At 45.7% G+C, this 18,626-nt stretch overlaps 1 protein-coding gene across 4 annotated transcripts in view; it reads left to right on the forward strand.

Annotated features, from left to right (window-relative positions):
- Nucleotides 1-17,164, forward strand: part of Tmtc1 (transmembrane O-mannosyltransferase targeting cadherins 1) — a 217,429-nt gene extending 200,265 nt beyond the window's left edge. For all 4 annotated transcript variants that reach the window (XM_028892402.2, XM_028892401.2, XM_028892403.2 and 1 more), the window contains 7 exons: nucleotides 2,113-2,215; nucleotides 4,171-4,306; nucleotides 4,800-4,944; nucleotides 5,863-6,000; nucleotides 7,338-7,460; nucleotides 8,974-9,051; nucleotides 15,167-17,164. In XM_028892402.2, the coding sequence (XP_028748235.2) occupies nucleotides 2,113-2,215; nucleotides 4,171-4,306; nucleotides 4,800-4,944; nucleotides 5,863-6,000; nucleotides 7,338-7,460; nucleotides 8,974-9,051; nucleotides 15,167-15,307 (864 nt within the window). In that variant the 3' untranslated portion in view covers nucleotides 15,308-17,164. The remainder of the gene's footprint in view (nucleotides 1-2,112; nucleotides 2,216-4,170; nucleotides 4,307-4,799; nucleotides 4,945-5,862; nucleotides 6,001-7,337; nucleotides 7,461-8,973; nucleotides 9,052-15,166) is intronic.
- The last annotated feature ends 1,462 nt before the right edge of the window (nucleotides 17,165-18,626 follow it).

An 18,626-nucleotide genomic window follows, 5' to 3' on the forward strand; every position in this document is an offset into this window, starting at 1 on the left:
TCTGCTATTTAAGGGGATTGAACTCAGGTTGCCAGGCTTGCCAGCAGACACCTTTACCAATGGAGCCCCTCACAGGTCCCAGGGGGCAATTCCTGATGGATGTGCCCTACTTCCTATAGCCGCTGCAACCGTGCACACTGTGGATAAGTGGACAAAGGCCCTATGATACCTTCTAAATGTTGATTGGAATCTGATGTAGTATATACTTTTCCTGTCCTTTAACACACACACACACACACACACACACACACACACCAAAAAAAAAATCCAAAACAAAAAATCCCACTCATCAACTTTTCATTGCACAGTGTCTTCAAAAGCTTTCTTTCAGGCTTACAAAGATCAAAAGTACCTATTTTGAGATTTTCATTCATCTTTAACTTCTTTGAGTTTGACATTTATTGAACTTGGCAGTTAGAGAAGGTGTTTGAGAAATGTGCATCTCTTTTTGCTGGCCTATGGATGTCTGATTCAATAAGTAACGCTTGTCACATGTAAACATCCTCCTTTCCTCAATGGTGCTGAAATAACCAGGTTCAGACAGATAGCATTGGTGGTTCCACATAAGGTGAAGAGCCCACGGTGTCCCTTCCAGCTTCTGGATCTCAGTCTCTTGGCTTCCTGAGCAGCATGGAAGATGACCACCCCACATACCTTCACTTATAGGCTGGGGTATCCATTTTCACATTGCTGATGATGTCATGATATCGTGATAAACATTTAGCATCTTAAGGAAAAGTTGCAAAGTGCTTTGTACTGGATTGGTTTCTTTTGCCTAACTTTAACAGCAGTACTAGGAAATAAAATAGTTAACTATAGTTTTCAGATAATTCTCAGAACCTTTGGTTATTTACATAATTTTAATCCATGTATTTTAAAAGAAAGGTTGATACAATGATTTTAGATGACTGTGGAAAAATACCTATAAGTTATTATGTTCTGAATTAAATGTTATTAAATTGTAAATAATTAAAATATGTTAAGGTATATAGAGGAGGAGGGCAGTTAGAAAATGGCCCATCGGAGGTGTGTGGCTGGTACGGCATATGCCTCGAGGGGACAGATAATCCCGTTGCAGAAGCCAACTCAGAAAACACAGATTTATTTTTTGTAAATAAATAATTAAATAATCTTTTAATATTGGACATCCAACTTTTAAAATATTTTTATGTGCATTGATTTTTGCCTGAATTCATGACAGTGTGAGGGTGTCAGATCCCCTAGAACTGGAATTACAGACAGTTGTGAGCTGCCTTGTGGGTGCTGGGAATTGAACCCGGTTCCTCAGGAAGAGCAGCCAGTGGTCTTAACTGCTGAGCCATCTCTGCTGCCCCCTAAAGGCACAGATTTAATAAGGCAAGGAGCACAGGGTTTGGTGAACTGTCAAAATACTTCAAGAAGAGAAGGGGTAAGACAGAGCCCTTGTTTCATTTGCACTGGTCCCCTCATCACCTGTCTTAAAACCTGCCCCCAATCTCAGCACTCATGGGGCTGAGGCAGGAGGCTTGTAGTGAGTTAAGAGACTGGCCTGGGCTGTGAGGTTAGGTCAACATGGACTACAGAGCAAGGAGGGCGCTCTCTCTCTCTCTCTCTCTCTCTCTCTCTCTCTCTCTCTCTCTCTCTCTCTCTCTCTCTCTCTCTGTCTCACACACACACACACACACACACACACACACACACAGCGAAACTCCCCTAGCAAATCTTGGGGGCTGTTCTGTCAAATGCAGTTGTCAATCCCCTAGCACTCTGCCTCCAAGCCCAGCTGCCACCTCTGTGCCTCAACACCTGCACCGATATTCAGCATTTCCATTAGAGTCACCAAGGTGAAGAAGGAACCCCATTCAAAAAACCATTCTCAGACCTTTCCACACACAGGTCTGGGTCCATGCAGATGCTGCATCTTCGTAAGTATCGGCGTGTCTGCACCAGAGGAACTAAATACAGCTGTGCTTGTGTGCAGTTGACTTGGATTCAGGCAAACTTGTGTGATTTTCTTGGTGCCTGGTATATAATCAAGGCTCAGTAAGCATTTTCTCTTTTCCCTGCTCACTCCCAATCTTCACTGTATTGCTGGTTTTATAAAACTTTATTTTTCTTTGTTCTCTGCAAAAGGAAAGATTTAAGGAAGCTGAGGACATCTACCAGGCTGGAATAAAGAACTGTCCAGACAGCTCAGATTTGCACAACAACTACGCAGTTTTCTTAGTTGACTCTGGTGAGTGAGCCGCCCCTCTGCTGGGATCCCTTTTCTCTCTCATACTGGTGTCAGTCATCAGCTGTGCAGGTGGCTTACGCTTTGCACCCATGAACTGTAGGGCTGCCATTTTTCTACATCTCCAAGTTCAGCTCAGCATCCTGTCTGTAAGAAAACTGCCAGAGCAGGAAGTAGCTTTGTCTTTCTTTCTACCACATCCACAGGGCTATGCCTCAATGCTGCCAAATTCCTCCTCAGGGAAGAACCTGCCTCCAAACCTGCTTTCAGCAAATGGTGGCTGCTGTCTATAACTGACTTTGTCAAGCCTTTGGAATTTTTTCCTTGATGTACATTCCAGAAATGCATTCTAGCAATTGACACAGTGGCCTCCTGTGACAGGTGGAACTGGGCACAGATTCTATTTCCTTTGTGATTTGTACAGAGCCCCATACACATGTGTAGTGAATCCTCAGAAGTAAAGTGATGACTTTTGGCTTTAATATAAAAGTGCCTCCCTGTGCTATTGGCTCAGCGAGTATCTGCCCTGCAGGAGAATTCAGTCTGATTATTCTTTTTCAATATTAAGTGCTTGAAAGGGTTTTCATTTTCTAGGATGTGTGAAGCTTTTCTGTTTAATAGAATATAAGCTTACGTTTGGATCATCTAGGGAAAGCAAGCTGCTTTTGCATATAAATTGCTGTGTGGTGCCCCCTGCTGGATCATTAGACACGTGATAACACATCCTTAAAGTAGGAAGAAGAGCACCTGTTCACCTGCCTGAACTAAAGCTTGTCCTTTCAATTGAACAACAGTCCCACATGAGCCTCTGAAGAGAACCCTGTCAAATCACTGATGGCCCCCTGACATGGTCCTAGATAAACCTGTGTTCAAAGAGAGTGTAGTGGGGAGATCCTGTGGACCTGTGGGTCCAGTCTGTGACACTTTGGGCTGCTCTGAAATTCAGTCACTTATTTAGTTTATAGGAAGCTTCTCTGGGGGCCCTTCTCAGCCCAGGGAGACCAGATTCTCCCTCTGGCTTTTGTCTTTACTTGCCCTGGGATTGTTATCCAGTCCCTTAAGGTCTTTGCACTTTAGTGTCTACATCTGTAAAGAGATAATTTTGTTTTGGTGGTTTTAAAAAGTACTTCTTAAATCCCAAGAGGCAGCTAAATAGGATCCTAAACAACTGCGGAGGCCATGCGAGCAGAGGGGTTTTAATACACACACTGGGCAAATACAAGGTGACCTAACTGCTGTGTTGAAATCACATTAAATGCATACCATGGAGGGCAACTAGATGGCTCGGTGGCTAAGAGTACTCGCCTCTAAGCCTGATTCCTGGGACCTATGTGGTGAAAGGAGAGCAACTGATCTCACTCTGACCTTCCTGTGCACACATGCACACAAGAGCATATGCAACACACACACACACACACATACACACACACACACACACACACACACACACACACACATCCCATTCTATAAAATGTGTGATTTACAGGTTTTCGAAAGAGCACTGTCATTCTTTTATCTTGCAAATTGAGACAGACCTTTAGAAATCACTGAGACCTGTGTTCTTTCTGCAGTAGCCTGTTCTGTCTTGTGTGTAGTGATAAGCAACAATGTCGTAGATACATAACCACAGCCAGCTGTGGTGGCTCATGCCTGTTATCACAGCACTTGACTGAAGCTATGGGATTTCCATGAGTTCAAGGCCAGCCTGAGCTAAAGGGTAAGACTCTGTTTTGAACAAACAAAAAATCACTGCCAACGTGTTATTAATTTCTTAGGAAGTGTTGGTGAATAGTGATGGGTCAAGATTAGGTAGTGGCAAACAAGAGGCCCCAAATCAAGCTGATCACCAATGCTATGATGCTGTCATGCTGAGAAAGAATGGCATGCCTCAGAAGGGAGATTGCTAGCCATGCCTCTCATCCCTGTGGTCTGTTCTCTTCCCACCCCATATACTATAGGCTCTCCAGAGAAGGCCGTGGCTCACTACCAGCAGGCCATCCAGCTCAGCCCAAGCCATCACGTGGCTGTGGTGAATCTGGGCCGACTCTACAGGTCCTTGGGAGAAAACAGCATGGCAGAAGAGTGGTACAAACGGTACAGTCCCTGATCTTCGCTTTCTTAGCCTCTTGGAGCCATCAGCAGTTTCTCACAGGCTCCCTAGCTACTGGGACAGACAGCCTTTCAGAACAGGAGCACATGTGGCCGGCTCAGGGCACAGCGACTTGCTTCCAGAATAGCACGACAGTGTAGTCATGTGCTCACAGAAACTTCCCCCTGGTGAGGCCACAGTGCTCAGTCAGGGTTGGGATGAAGTGGCCATTTCAATACTAGAAACAGGTGTAAGGCTGCTACTTTGTCAGAACCTGAGCAAGTCAGTCATCATGACTGGTACAGACTCTTGAGACCCAGTTGCCGGGTTGGTGGGTCACTGGAGGCATTCACCCAGGATACAGGATGACCTTGATCTATAAACAGACTAAGTTCAAATGGGTATCTAACTGGGCAGCCCTCCCACTGCCTAAATCAGTGGAAGGACTTTGGAAATGTGCCCACCAGAGGAAGCACCTGTGTGCCTTTCTCCCTGCAGTGCCCTGAAGGTGGCCCGCACGGCCGAGGTCCTGTCACCTTTGGGAGCACTCTATTACAACACTGGCCGACACAAGGAGGCTTTGGAAGTGTACCGGGAAGCTGTCTCACTCCAGCCTTCCCAGAGGGATCTCCGCCTGGCACTGGTGAGTAGAGAGGAGATAAAGTGATGCTAGGTGTAAGTGCAGCTTGCAAACAGAGCTGATACCACTGAGCCTCTGAGCTGAAAGGAAAACACTGTTGGAGGGCCGTTGTGTGACTTGTCAGGTGACTCCCGGGGCAACCTGTCACACAAGGCCAAGACACAGCTGCTGTTGAAGCTCCTTGTTTCCAAATAACTTCAAATTTCCCAACACAAGCTACAAGGGAGCTCTGGGAACTGGCAGAGGACTTCCCAGCATGCCCAGGGCCTGGGTTCTATCACCAGCACCAAACCAAACAAAAACTGCCTGGAGTACTTGACCCAGATCCACTAGTTTTTGGCACGTTGATGCATTTGTTTGTCACTTCTCCTGTGTGTGAGTGTGAATAGATGGGTGTGTACGAGCAAATGTTTAGGTGCGTCTGCATGCTCTAGTATGTGGCCTGTATTTGCTGGCGTGACAGTTTGTGGTAGATACCGCTTTGTCTGTCACTTGCTCCTATGATTCCTATAAGTCAAGATGTTGTCTCATATGCCGCAGGGTGGGGATCAAACTCAGGGCAGTTAACACCACCAACATTTTAATTTCAGTGTTTTGAATTTCATGCTTCCTTCTTAAATCAGATTTGTATTTTCTTACATCATTGTGTTCTGTGAGGGAACTACCTCCTGGCACGTTTGATTGCCTTTTTAGGAGTCACAAGCTGTTTGATGAGTGTCTGTGGCACCCCATCAGTGACACCCAGTGCATGTAGGTATCTACTGCAGCCAAATGCTGGGCCTCTGCTGCGTGGTTCAGCTCTCTCTAAAGTGCTTTGTGTTGGGTGTTGGGATGTGTTGTACATACCTCTCTGCAGATGTTGCTTTATCTGCTAAGGAGTGACCAGGTGTCTTCTAAGCTTGGTGCCCTGTGGTTTTTCAGGCACAGGTTTTAGCAGTGATGGGTCAAACCAAAGAAGCTGAAAAGATGACCAGTCACATAGTGTCTGAGGAACCCAGATGCCTGGAATGCTACCGCCTCCTATCGGCAATTTACAGCAAGCAGGAACACCATGAGAAGGTAAGGAAGCTCTCTCTTCCAAGCTCTTAGCCACCAAAGCAAGTGGGAATGCCAAGATGAGGTAGAAAAGTGCTCTTAGAGCCATGTGGGGTTTACATAGAAAAATAGCATACGCCAAAAGATCCTCCAGCGCCATGTTCACAATGCCACGAAGTCTTGAGAGCATTGGTCTGCACATTCCACCCACTGGGAGCTTTTCTCAGACACCCTCTTAGCTCCTGACACATCTTGAAACAGCGCATCCTTGACTCCCCCTTGATTTTCAGATACTTCATCTCACCATTACAATTTATTTCTAGCTAACGCCCAGCCCCTCCATGCCCAGCCCCTGCATGTCCAACCCCTGCATGCCCAGCCCCTCCATGCCCAGCCCCTACATGCCCAGCTCCTCCATGCCCAGCTCCTCCATGCCCAGGCCCTCTATGTTCAGCACCTTTATGTCCAGCCCCTGCATGCCCTCTGGCTCTCCAAGTTCTAATGTTCGATGCAATCCTCAGGACAGCCCTGGGAGGCAGAACTGTGACTCTTTATCTGTATGTTGAAAAATCACATAACCATTAAGTTCATTAACCTACTCAAGAAAATATTTATTAAATGCCTACAAAGTATCGGACACTATGGCAGACTCCAGGCATAGGGAGGATGGAAAAAAAAAAATGCTGCTCTGGCCTAAGGAAGCTTATTTAGAGAAAGAGACAGACACTGATCAAGAAATCATAAGACAAATGTGAGTGAGATCAGAAAGAGGGACACCAAGCATTCCATTGAGAATCAGCACCTGGCTAGTTGAGGTCAGGTCTCCACATGGCAGGATGTGAGGGAAGGGTCAAGAGAGGAAGAGGTCAGCAAGCAAAATGGGCCTGTGACAGCAGAAACAGGTGTGCCTAAGGCACAAGGGTGGGGGAGGGCCGAGCACACAGTTGAAGATGCAAACGTGACTAGACCCGCACATCTAGGGAAGGCCATGGGTTCACTCCTGATCTAGGATAAACTTTGGAGTCTTCACAAAAAGGCAGAACTGTACTTCTAAGCAATGTCTGTGTGTAAAGGTGGGGCAAGAGCCAGGGGCCAGCAGTCTAGACAGACATGTTTGCATGGCAAACCCTATTGCAACTGTGTAACCTTCTTGTAAGCTGATCAAGATGTTTGATTCTTGCTCAACTATAAATAGGGAACCTGAGGCACAGGAATGATCTTTCTGGGGCCATTAATTCCCAATGAGAAAATGGGAGTGTAGAACGTATGGTTTGTTTGTCATGGGTCACACTAGCAGATGGCTATGAACAGTGGTATAATGTCACTCTAAGTTAGGGTTCCTACATTTCCCCCTGCTGCAGGCGCTCGAGGCCATAGACAGGGCTCTTCAGCTGAAGCCCAGGGACCCAAAAGTCATATCTGAACTTTTCTTCACAAAAGGAAACCAGCTGAGAGAGCAGAACCTTCTGGACAAAGCTTTTGAGGTAAGACGAGCCAAACTGCCATTAAATTTACAGGTTTATGTTTCTGGTTGTGAGCCAAGCCTTTAGTGGCTGAGCTATCCCTCCAGGTTTAAATGAATACTGCAGCCATTAGGGAGTCTGGGCAGTCAACTCTCGTCGCTGGCAGTTTGTGAGAGTTCAGATTAGCTGACAGAGCTATGGGCTCCTTTCCTGTAAGCCTCTGGTTTTCGATGACTCACCTACACAACACCTCTTCACGTTTCATGGTTAGAAACATTCGGAGCATTTCATATTCTAGGATTCTGAAGAGCCACCTACACTGTCCGTTTTGTCTGCAAGAACCTCTATCACAGCTGGACAGGAGCCCAAGGAGCTTTGGGCACTTACGTGTCTGTGACACCTGCCAGCACCTCTAGACTCCCTCTTATTCCCAGGGCTCCGTCTTTACATAGGGTCGTGCAGTCTTCCCCAGGAAGCCCCTCTAGACCTTCCATCTTGCAGTGACTTTTCTTCTGAAACTTAGTAAGTATCACATCAGGATACAGCCGGATAGCTCAGTGGGTCAAGGCACTTGCCTCCAACCCTGACCTCCTGGGACCACTTGGTGGAAGAAGAATACTGACTCCTCCCAAGTTGGCCTCTACTTCCACGTGTTTGCAGTGACATGCATGTACCTATGCGTGCGAGCACACACACGCACGCACTCATGCACGTACGCATGCACGCACACACGTGTGCGCATTTAAAACCATTCCTGTGTTAGCAGGATGTGGTGATATATCTGGGGGCAGAGACAATAGGATCATAAGTTCAAGGCCAGTGAGTTCCAAGGCAACAAGGCTATAATGAGAGACTTGGTCTCAAAAAAACAAATGTAAACATTCATCATTAAGGTTATCAGTCATTTGCCCTGAGCAGCTAAAATTACAGGAGTGTGCCACCACATTTCAGCTTTGAAGAGCTTCCAAAAGGTAGAAGGAAACACAGGTGTCGTGACCCCTATACAACAATGTAAGCATGCTGCTTTTGATACTTAGCAACAAGTTGGAGGTTGAAGGGGCGGGGCCATGGTTAAGCGGCTAGAAGAGCACCTCAGGTCTTCTGATTTTTCATTAATTAATTAATTTATTTACTTATCTGTTGAGTGCTGGAGATGGAGCCCAGGGCCTCACATAGGCTGAGCTTGTGTTCTGCACTGAACTACCCTCTTTGGATTCTGTAATCCTGACAGCAGTGTTCCTTACCAACTCTTTTATGGATGAGGAAGACCATCAAGCAAAGCTTTCTTGCAGAACCAGAGAAACAAGCTGTTCCAGAAATCTCTGGCTCCCCAGTGGCATGCCATATATGTGCTGTCATAGAAGCCCCTGAGGCCCTTCAGAACCATCAACTCTAAAAACAGTAACAGACTAAATTTGCCAGCTGCTAAGTGGCTGTTAGCGATCAGGGTCTCCATGTGGGCTGGGTTTGTACAGTTCTGTGGCTCCTTAGATGCATCTCATGTGTTAACATGAAGCTTTCCTTCTTCGCTCAGAGCTATGAGGCTGCTGTGACCCTGGATCCTGACCAGGCACAGGCGTGGATGAACATGGGTGGCATTCGGCACATCCAGGTAGGAGTGGCACTCACTGTGTTCTCATCCTGGTTTAGAAGCCACTGTTCATTTTCTGTTTGAAATCACTTGACTACTTAAAACATAGGCATTCTGAAAGTGAAATTCAGAGGAGCTATGTTTTCTGAATCATGAATATTATGGACCTGTTTAAATGTTTATAAACTTAACTCCATTATACTGCTGATCATAAGGAAAATCACATGTGTGGAAAGAAGGTTATCGGACAGTGGCTGAGGTCTGTGTGCACTGACCCTGTGAATCTTGGCAACTCCTCAGCATTACCAGACTGTTAATTTAAATATGCTTTACTATTTCCTATTTTTCATTATGTGTGATTGTGGGATATGAGTGCAATGCCCTCAGAGGCCAGCAGAGGGCGATGGTCTCCCCCCCCCCCCCCCCCCCGCAGGTGGAGTTATGGACCTTTGTAAGATGCCCAGTATGGGTGCTAAGACCTGAACGTGGGTCCTCTGTAAGAGCAGTATGCTTCACTGGTGAGGCATTTCTCCTGCCCTTTTATTTTCCATGTTGAAAACATTTTTTATTCCCTAACCTCTTAGTGGAAAATATGTTTGTCTGCTTTGGTCCCCACCCCCTAAAGTTAACTTTGGGTGAGTCTTTCTGCCAAGAATGATGGAAAGTGACCCTGGGTGGGTGGCATTGTTTGTAGCCAATAAAGTCAAAGGTGTGTTGTGATTCATTCGTGCATGTACTCATTCATCTTACTGGCATCTCTACTGAGCATCCATCCTGTATGCCAGGTGCACGTCTAGATACTGGGCATGTAACAGTGATCAGACAAGACAGAAACTCCTGCCCTGGTGGAACTGATGCTCTAGTTTGGAGTGACAGGCAATAAGTACACATGTACACACGTCAGATAGTAAGATGTGTATGAAGAAAAAAGTAAAGGAGAGGGGTGCTGACAGGGCTCTTAGAGAAGGCTCCTGTAGAATGCAGGCATCTGAGGGGTCAAGTCATGTGCACAGATGAAGAGCACGTGCAGAGGTCTGAGGCTGAAGGTGCCGGTGTGTGTGAAAATGGTAACCAGGCAGCACAACTGGCCAGAGGAGGTAAAAGGAGACGGTGGACGCCGAGGCCCGAGAGGGGGGCCTAACACGATTCCTGGAGCTTGGGTTTTTGTGCCAAGTAAGCTGGGTCCTTGAAGGCTTTTCACAGATGCCAGGGTATGACTTGTGGGCTAACTTGCCCTCAGGCTTCTTCTGTCAGACCCTGTAGGGACGAAGGATAGTGTAGTGATGAGAATTTCCAAGAGGCCTGCCGTGTTTTCCTCCCACCAGCACCTGAGCGCCCGGGTAAGGGGCAGCGTCTCCCTCGCTGTGGGGAATCTAAGCGGTTGCTGCGCAGTCAGACCCACACTCGGGGCTGCGCAGTTCTGTGGGATGTTCAGCAACATCTGTCAAACAGAGTGGACTTTCTTAAGAATGGTGCATTATTTTAAATATTCAATAGTTGCTTTTTAGAATAATGTATAACTTTCCCAGGTGGAATATAACAAAAATTAAAGTTCAGTTGTTAATTTGAAGTAGAAAGAATATACCCAAGAGCATTCAAAAAGAAAAATGGTATAATTATTATGTATCTGAACTCAAGGCTGTATGTTCACAGGACAGAGCTCTGGAGATTGAGGAAATATCTACTGAGTATATTGTTTTCAAATGTTCTTGTATAATATTAGAGGGACCAGCCTTAATATTATACATCCCAGGGGCTCAGGAGAGAGAACTACTAACGGCGAGGACTATTTTCAGAAAATAGAATCTCAACACACCGAGCTCTATAGTCCACTTGCTTTAATCCCTCTGGCATAACATCCTTTATACACAGCTTCAGTTCTGTTCTCGTGCCTAGCTCCTTTCTTGCCTGATTTCTCTCTCTACTTATCTACTGCTCCCTCTAAGTTCTGTCTTAATTCTCTCATCTTAATTCTGCCTCATCTAGGTCCTTTTCAGCTTGTTCTTACCCAGCTAGTACTTCCCCATCTGGCTCTTCCTCATCTTCCATCTCGTCCCTCTAGTACTCTCTTCTAGCCCTCCAATCTAGTTCTTCCCCATCTCAGTTTGTTCTTCTCAAGTTCTTACCCATCTAGTTCTTCCATTCTTTTTTCTCTTCTCCGTCCTGTTCTCTCGAAGTCCTGGTGTAAGAAGGGAGAGTCCGAGCTAAATTGTGTAAAGCTATTACCTAACGTCCACCTGACCTAGGCAGTGTCTCCTTGTGGAATTTACCTTAAGTCAGGTGACTAGCATGTGAACTGTTATCACTGTTAGTTCTTGAAAGTGGCTAAGGGAGATATCTGATTCCAGAGAAAGCCTTCCTGAGGCTGTTCTCCAAAGTCCTGGAATGTGTATTCAGAGAGTGATCAGTCCACATTGTTAGCCCTTCTTAGGGAAAAGTCAATTGGGAAAACTAGAAAGGCACGCATGATTTTCATAACAGAATACAGCTGATATATAACAAGCCAAGTAACACCAAAAGCTCCTTGGAATTTGGCTTCCTCTGGAGGAATTCCTTGATCCCTCCAGGTAGTGACTTTGCCATAACCAGCTGAGTTCTTATGATATATTCCTGCGGCCCACAGCAAAATGTAATTGACATTCATTAAAAAGATCAGCCTTTGTTACTGCAGACATCATGGATTAGCCTGAGCAATAGGAAACTCCCATACTCATAGTTTAACAAGTCTGTGGGTAAATTTGAATAATGTATGTAGTGGGCACAGCTTGGCTGTGCTGGAACAATCCTGAAGTTCCTGTGTGTTTTGCAAGGAGTGTTCATCACAATGTCACCCATGCTGGCCCTGGCTCCTGCCCTGTGCCTGGGGAGTATAGGCCTCCGGGGCTTATGGAGGTGAAGAGTTGAAATAAGGCTTTGCAAGGAGGTAGCATAGGAGATGGGAAAATAACACTGAAGGCTGTGGCCGTCCTAGGAAGGGAGGACACATCACACCAGGGGTCTGAGGTCAGTGCTGTGACCTGAAGTGCCTCAGATGTAGACAGTCCAGTCTAACTGCAAAATTCACTCTACCTCTCACATTTTTGCCCTTACATGCAGCCCCCACAGTAATTGTATAGGATATTTTTAGTGTGTCTGCAGTTTGACAGGTAGGCCATTCCATGAGGTCAGTTATAGAATCCTCTATTTATGGTATCTTGTCTGTTCAGAAAGTGTCAGACTTTGAACATTCTGCATTTTGGGGTGAGGGATGCTCACTGTCTGTTATGCTCCCTGAACTTTTACACAAGATGAAGTAAGGAGATGAGCTGGAATTTCAATCTCTAATGAGATTTCCATTATCCAAGCCATATTTCTTTTTATTTTTTATTAAGAAATGTTTTATTCATTTTACATACCAACCACAGATCCCCCTCTCATCCCTCCTCCTCTCATGGGGAGTCAGCAAAGCCTGGTAAATTCAGTAGAGGCAGGTCCAAGCCTCTCTCCCTACATCAAGGCTGTGCAAGGTGTCCCACCATAGGTAATTGGTTCCAAAAAGCCAGCTCATGTACCAGGAACAGATCCTGATCACTGACAGGGTCCCCTTAAACAGACCAAGCTATACAACTGCCTCGATTGTACAGAGGGCCTAGTCCAGGCCCATGCAGGTTCCACAGCTGTTGGTCTAAAGTTCATGAGTTCCTGCTAGCCAAGTCATATTTCAGAGTTCTGTTTCAGCATGGCTTCATGATGGCCATCCATGCTTTGCAGAATATTGTCGTCTAGTAGAACTCTCTGGCATGAGCATGTTCTGTATTTTCACTGTCAAGGAGCAGTGACTGGCCACAGCAACTGGGCACAGGAAATGTGTCTGGTATGACTGATGGATGGATTCTAGTCTTAGTTAATGAAAATTCAGTTCTAGAAATCAGATTGTTACAGTTCCTATATACCATAGACTTAGAATTGTTGACTTAAGGGATATAATTTAAAAAAATGAACAGGGTTTACAGTTTAATCAAGAATAGAGCAATTTGAAGGAGAGAGGGCACACTATATTTTGTGCAAAAAAGCAGAAATCAATTGATCTGAAACAATGCCAAGGTTAAGGATGAGGCCTAGATTCAGGGTAGCTTCCAAGGACAGCTTGAGAGCCTGCGTGTGGAGTATCTTGTGATGTCTTAGACCTATAAGCGTGCAGGCACCCAGATGTACACTGTGCTTATCGGAAACCAGAGACTTGGAGGAGGATGCTGGAGGTAACAGAAATGCAGCAGAACTGGGCTCCTTGCCCCAAGGAAGTTTGGTGTTTTTCATCAGCATTGTCGGATATAACTACACAAGCTAGTGCTGGGTTCTCAGTGGACAATTCCTTCTTTTTTTTTTCAGCATTTCCACACCCTCTTATCCCAGCTGTACACATAAACACCATGAGAACTAGACAGTGAGTCATAGAGACTGAACAGTCTACCCAGTGATGGGGTAACTCAAGCATTCTGTTGAGGTCTCACTGTGTCAGGTAGCATCTAAGCTCTTGACACACACAAACATACGTGGGGAAATACTTACACCTTGGTAAGCATCAGCTGCTAGCTTGGAGAGGTGTTAATTTGAATTGTGATAGAAATTTAGAACACCTCTGGTGTCCACCCACATGGGAGCTGCAGCTGAGGATGATGTAAAATCAGTTTGTTGTTTTAGAATGGGAAGAAATCAGGCAGCTTCCTGGGGAAGGTGTAAACATCTATGCCTCAGATAGGGCAGACCAAGAAAGAGTCCTGCTTAAGTCCAGCTTAGGAAATCAGTGAGTTTCCATTTTACTCACAGGAGTGTGTGTGACTCACTGAAAGCCTGCCTCAGCTGTGTCTCCAGAGCTGCCTGCCCAGCTTTCATGAGTCTCAGCCACCTGAGTCTCCTTCCTCAACCTCTGTTTACTGCTTATGTCACCTCAGAGAGGGGCCTCGGGAGTCCTGCAAGTCTCCTGAGCTTCCTGGGCCTTGTGAGCAGAGGAAGCAGACGACAAAAGCCCTGTAGCAGTCTTGAGTCTTGGGGCTCTGCAGAGCTCAGGTCTGCAAGGCTGCACCAGAGGCGGAAGGTGAGGCATTGGGCCGCAGAGAAGGGAATAGGAAAAGCTACTGACCAATGGTCAGTGATCAGCGGGGCCCAGGCACACATGTTGTTAAACAGTGTTGACAGAAGTGGGGGCTCAGCAGGTCAGAGGTCACATTCCTTCTCCCTCCTGCAGCAAGTGTCTGGCTCTGGCTGGTGCTTTTCACCACATACCCTGGCTAGGAGATAAACCTGAGTCCATCTTTAAATTTCTTTTTTTAAGATTTGTTTGCTTTATGTGTATGAGTTTTTACATGTATGTATGTATGGGTACCATGTATGAAATGCTCACAGAGGTCAGAAGAGAGTGTTTGATCCCTTGGAGGTACAGATGCTTGTAAGCCATCATGTGTGTGCTGTGAATGGCACCAAACCCCAGGGTCCTCTAAAAGAACAAGTGCCCTTAACCATACAGCCATATGGACTCCAGCCCCGGGTCCATCTTTTAATCAAGTCCTGCACTGTGTGAAACTGGCATTAGGCACTGGCTGCTTGTGTGTTTCAGTTGAAAATTAGAGCAAACTAAAGATAAAATGGATGTCTGTTTAATTATTGCTCTCCCTCCGTCTCTACCCCACCCCAAGCCTATTTGCTTACAAAGACCAGCAGCCCCATGCTAACCTCCTGAGAACACTACAGAATAACAGTCTCCTTCTCTGTAGTGAGAAAGCTGAAGTCTGTGCTAACCTCCTGAGAACACTACAGAATAACAGTCTCCTTCTCTGTAGTGAGAAAGCTGAAGTCTGTGCTAACCTCCTGAGAACACTACAGAATAACAGTCTCCTTCTCTGTAGTAAGAAATAGCTGAAGTCTGTGTTTCTGCCGTTGAACCTTATGGTGTAGCTATCAGCCTCCACGTTCTCCAGCTGGTCTGGTTCTTAAAACAAATGGATTCCCCTAAAGCACCCCAAGAGATAAGGATAACAATATCCACAGATAAGGTTTCCTTAGGGGAACTTAACTGGCAGTCAGAGGAAGGGGGTCTTCTCCCATCCTCAGAGGGTTGTGCTGAGCAGTCTTTCTCTTTTTCTACACCCACCCCCCTCAGGGAAGCTATGTGTCTGCAAGGGCCTATTACGAGAGAGCCCTGAGGCTGGTTCCAGACAGCAAGCTGCTGAAGGAAAATCTAGCCAAGCTGGATCGCCTGGAGAGAAGGTTACAAGAAGTCCGAGAAAGGGATCAAACATAGCTCCAAGGACACAGTCACGTGGGACTCAGCAGGCTGGAAGAGGACCGAGTGGGGGCGGCCTTGCTCATACACAGCAGGCTCTGCCAGCCAGGCAGTCCCCTCCTGGTGGCACAGCGATGGGACAGCTGCTGGGGACTGTGCTGAGTTGTTTCCATGAAGGAACAAACAGCCAGGGCGAGCAGGCCACCTGCAGGGGAGGGAAACAGCCTGTTACCGGTTCCTCTGTGTCAGTCCCTGGTCCCAGGATGCAGACACTGAGCTCCATTCTTACTGTAGCCCAGAAACACAGAAGCTTGGAGTTCTGTAGAGGAGACAGCTGTTCATAAGGAAGGCTGTGTCCTCTGAAGTCAGCTCTTGGGAAAGTCTACTTGTGGAAGTTTAATATATTCGCAAGAATCCGGAATGGATGGTGAAGAGCACTGGTAGAGTCTTGTGGAAGTTATAGGAACAGGGCACTTGATTGCTGGGCTTGGTCTAATAACTCCCAAGAGTATCTCTAAGGACCTTTGGAGAAGTACATTAAATTCCACTCTGATATATGCTTTTCCAGTGCCTAAAACATGAGGGGATCTTCTAGAATTGTATGTGGGTATCTTTATTTCTACAGGAAAAATCTCCCTGAGCAGTAAAAAAGAGCTGAGCATCCTTGATTCTTTATGAAAATGTTTGAATTGTATTCCAGATTGTACTAGAGTTGTGTCTCCACATTGAAACTTCTCAGTGCATTAACCAGGAGACTACTACCCTAAAATACGCTGCTCAGGTGGGGAGCGGCAGCGTGCGCTCTACATGGAAGTGTTAAGGGGTCAGTCCAGAGAAGTGCTCTCCTTTAGACGTCATGAGATTTATTATTTTTGAAACACTGAGGGACCTTTACATTGTGTTACAGAATTCCTCACAGATTGAGTTGAGGGAAGAAAGCTCTATTTACTGACTTTTGAGGTTTAGTAGGAATTCTGTACTTAAAAGACAAGTGACCAAAAGCAAACCGTCTGCTTAGTAAGCTTGCAGACTACATGGAGAATGCTCTAAAACTCTCGGGTAAAGTCTAAATTCATAATTTTTTAAAAATATATTTATATTTAAAAATGAGGAAGGCAAAGTTGAAATCATAATTTGACATTATTTTTAGTGTTATTTATTGTATAACTTATAAAATATTTAATATATATCCACATGTCTTGTTTTTTTTCTCTGTACATAGTTATTTTGATAGCAGCTGTCAAAACCAATCATATGAAAACTGCAAAATAAGAAAGCTTTAACAGTCTCCCCAAATAATACTGGTTATTTGCCACTTAAAGCTAATGGAATTAGGGGTCAGCTCAGTGTCTGGGTAGTCGGTGAAGGAGCTGGGTGCCCGCTTCTAACTGGTACTTATCACTGGAAACAGAAACACACAGGAAATGCAGGTCCCGATGCTGAGACAGTTGTCAAACACACGTGACAGCCGGAAAGCAGAGTCTCACCTGCCCAGCCAGAGGGGACCCTGCTTCTGGGAGCCAGTATTTGTCACTGTCACCTCATGTATGTAATTGTCAGTCCGTGTTACATATCATAAATTGATCCAGAATCTTATTTTCTTCTTCCATCTAAGACATCTTTAGTACCAAGGTAAAAACTATGTACCTTAGTGTTTATTATAAAGTAATTCCAAGCCCCTAATTTGGAAAGCAGGGGTCCTTGGTCACATCTTAGTACCACTTTGTAGAATAATATTTACCAAAATGGGTGCATTAAAAACGAATGGGACAGATTGAACTTCAAAGTTTGACATAATTCTACCTTATGTAAAGTGCTACAGAAGGTCTCCGTGTAAACTTGTTGAAATAATTAAAAAGGTAATTACAACATAAACGTTTCTGAGGAGGAAAGGCCACATGGCGTCCAGAGACGGCTGCATGGGGCCTCTCCTTTCTCATTTGTCTGCCCACTCTGACATCTCCCTGAGCAGTAAAAATAAGCACTGTTTAAAAAGAGAAACAAAGTCAGCTTGCTTTTTGGCTCAGATACTGAATGAGCCAATGAGAGAGTTTCCATGGTAGATATGTTGCCTGGGAGAAAATCAATTACAAAGTGTGTTTTCAAAGCTGTTGAGTGTATCTTGTAACATGCTGTTTGGTTCTTGGACTAATCCGTGGGAGTCATCCTTATTACAGTAGAAACAGAGATCCTGGCTTGTGAAAATGCATCTGATTTGTCATTAGCAGGCTTGTGTGTCATGAGTGACTGGAGAGCTGTTTCTGAAATCTAGGAGTAGAGTTGGCTTTGTGCACGAAAATACTCTGCTGGCAATTCTAACATTGTCATTGTCCTCATCATTGGTACTGAGAACTGGACCCAAGACCTTGTACATACCAGAAGCACTCTCTCGCACTGAGCTCTATTCTCAGCTAACATTATCTTAGGGTTTTGTTTTATTTTATTTTTTACAAGAGTCTAGCGTGTGTCTCAGAATTCTGTAACATGCCCTGGGTAGGAAGGAGGAGACAAAGAATGAATCAGGAGTTGCTTTGCCTGGGCCGAGCCCCCAGCATGGAGTTTCTGGGGTTCTTTCCTCTGTTACACATAGAGCCCTTCACATCCCTGGAGCCCCTCCCCCACCATTCGCTGTCAGGCCTGCCCATCATCGTCCCTAGACCAGTGCTGGCCATGAAATCCACCTATGACATAGAAGCTGCAGGAATGGCTTTGGTGGCTTTTCCAAAAGTGATTCAGATGTTTCAGGTTATTAATGTCCTTTATAAAACCTGATTTGGTGGTGGAACTCGGGGGGGGGGGGGGGGGGGGAGGAGTGCTCTTTGAGGGGCTGGGGGCCTTGTTTGCTTTTGTGGCTCTGGCCTAGAACTCCATGTGCCAGGCAAGCCCTCCGTCACTTGCTACCAGAGACATCTCAGCCCCAGACCAGTTTATTTTTGAAGGTTATCACAAAGCAAAGAGGTTTCTGGTCTTCATCAGTATGCAGGTTCTCTTCTGAAGTCTGCAGCAGAATTTCAGAGGCCCTTTTCAGCTTTCAGCCAAGACTAAATAAAAAATTCCAAACCACACTGTAGAATCCAACCTGAGGTGACTGAACCGAGGGAGAAAAGAAAACAAATGTCCCATATCTTATGATTGTTAGCAGAGAGTCTACATCCTTCCGATCACAGAGAGCAGGGGCTGGAGGGCGGCCTTCCCTCCTGCACAGGGGCTCTCAGCACTGGCTGCCCTTAGAGAACGGCTAGGACTCCTCCGAACTCCCTGAGACGAGCTTTCTGGTGCCCGCAAAGTCCTGCAGGGATGACTGCTTTGAACAAGGCTTTCTACCAAGGAGAAGTGG

The sequence above is a fragment of the Peromyscus leucopus genome, chromosome 3 (assembly GCF_004664715.2).
Source record: "Peromyscus leucopus breed LL Stock chromosome 3, UCI_PerLeu_2.1, whole genome shotgun sequence".
Lineage (NCBI taxonomy): Eukaryota > Metazoa > Chordata > Mammalia > Rodentia > Cricetidae > Peromyscus > Peromyscus leucopus.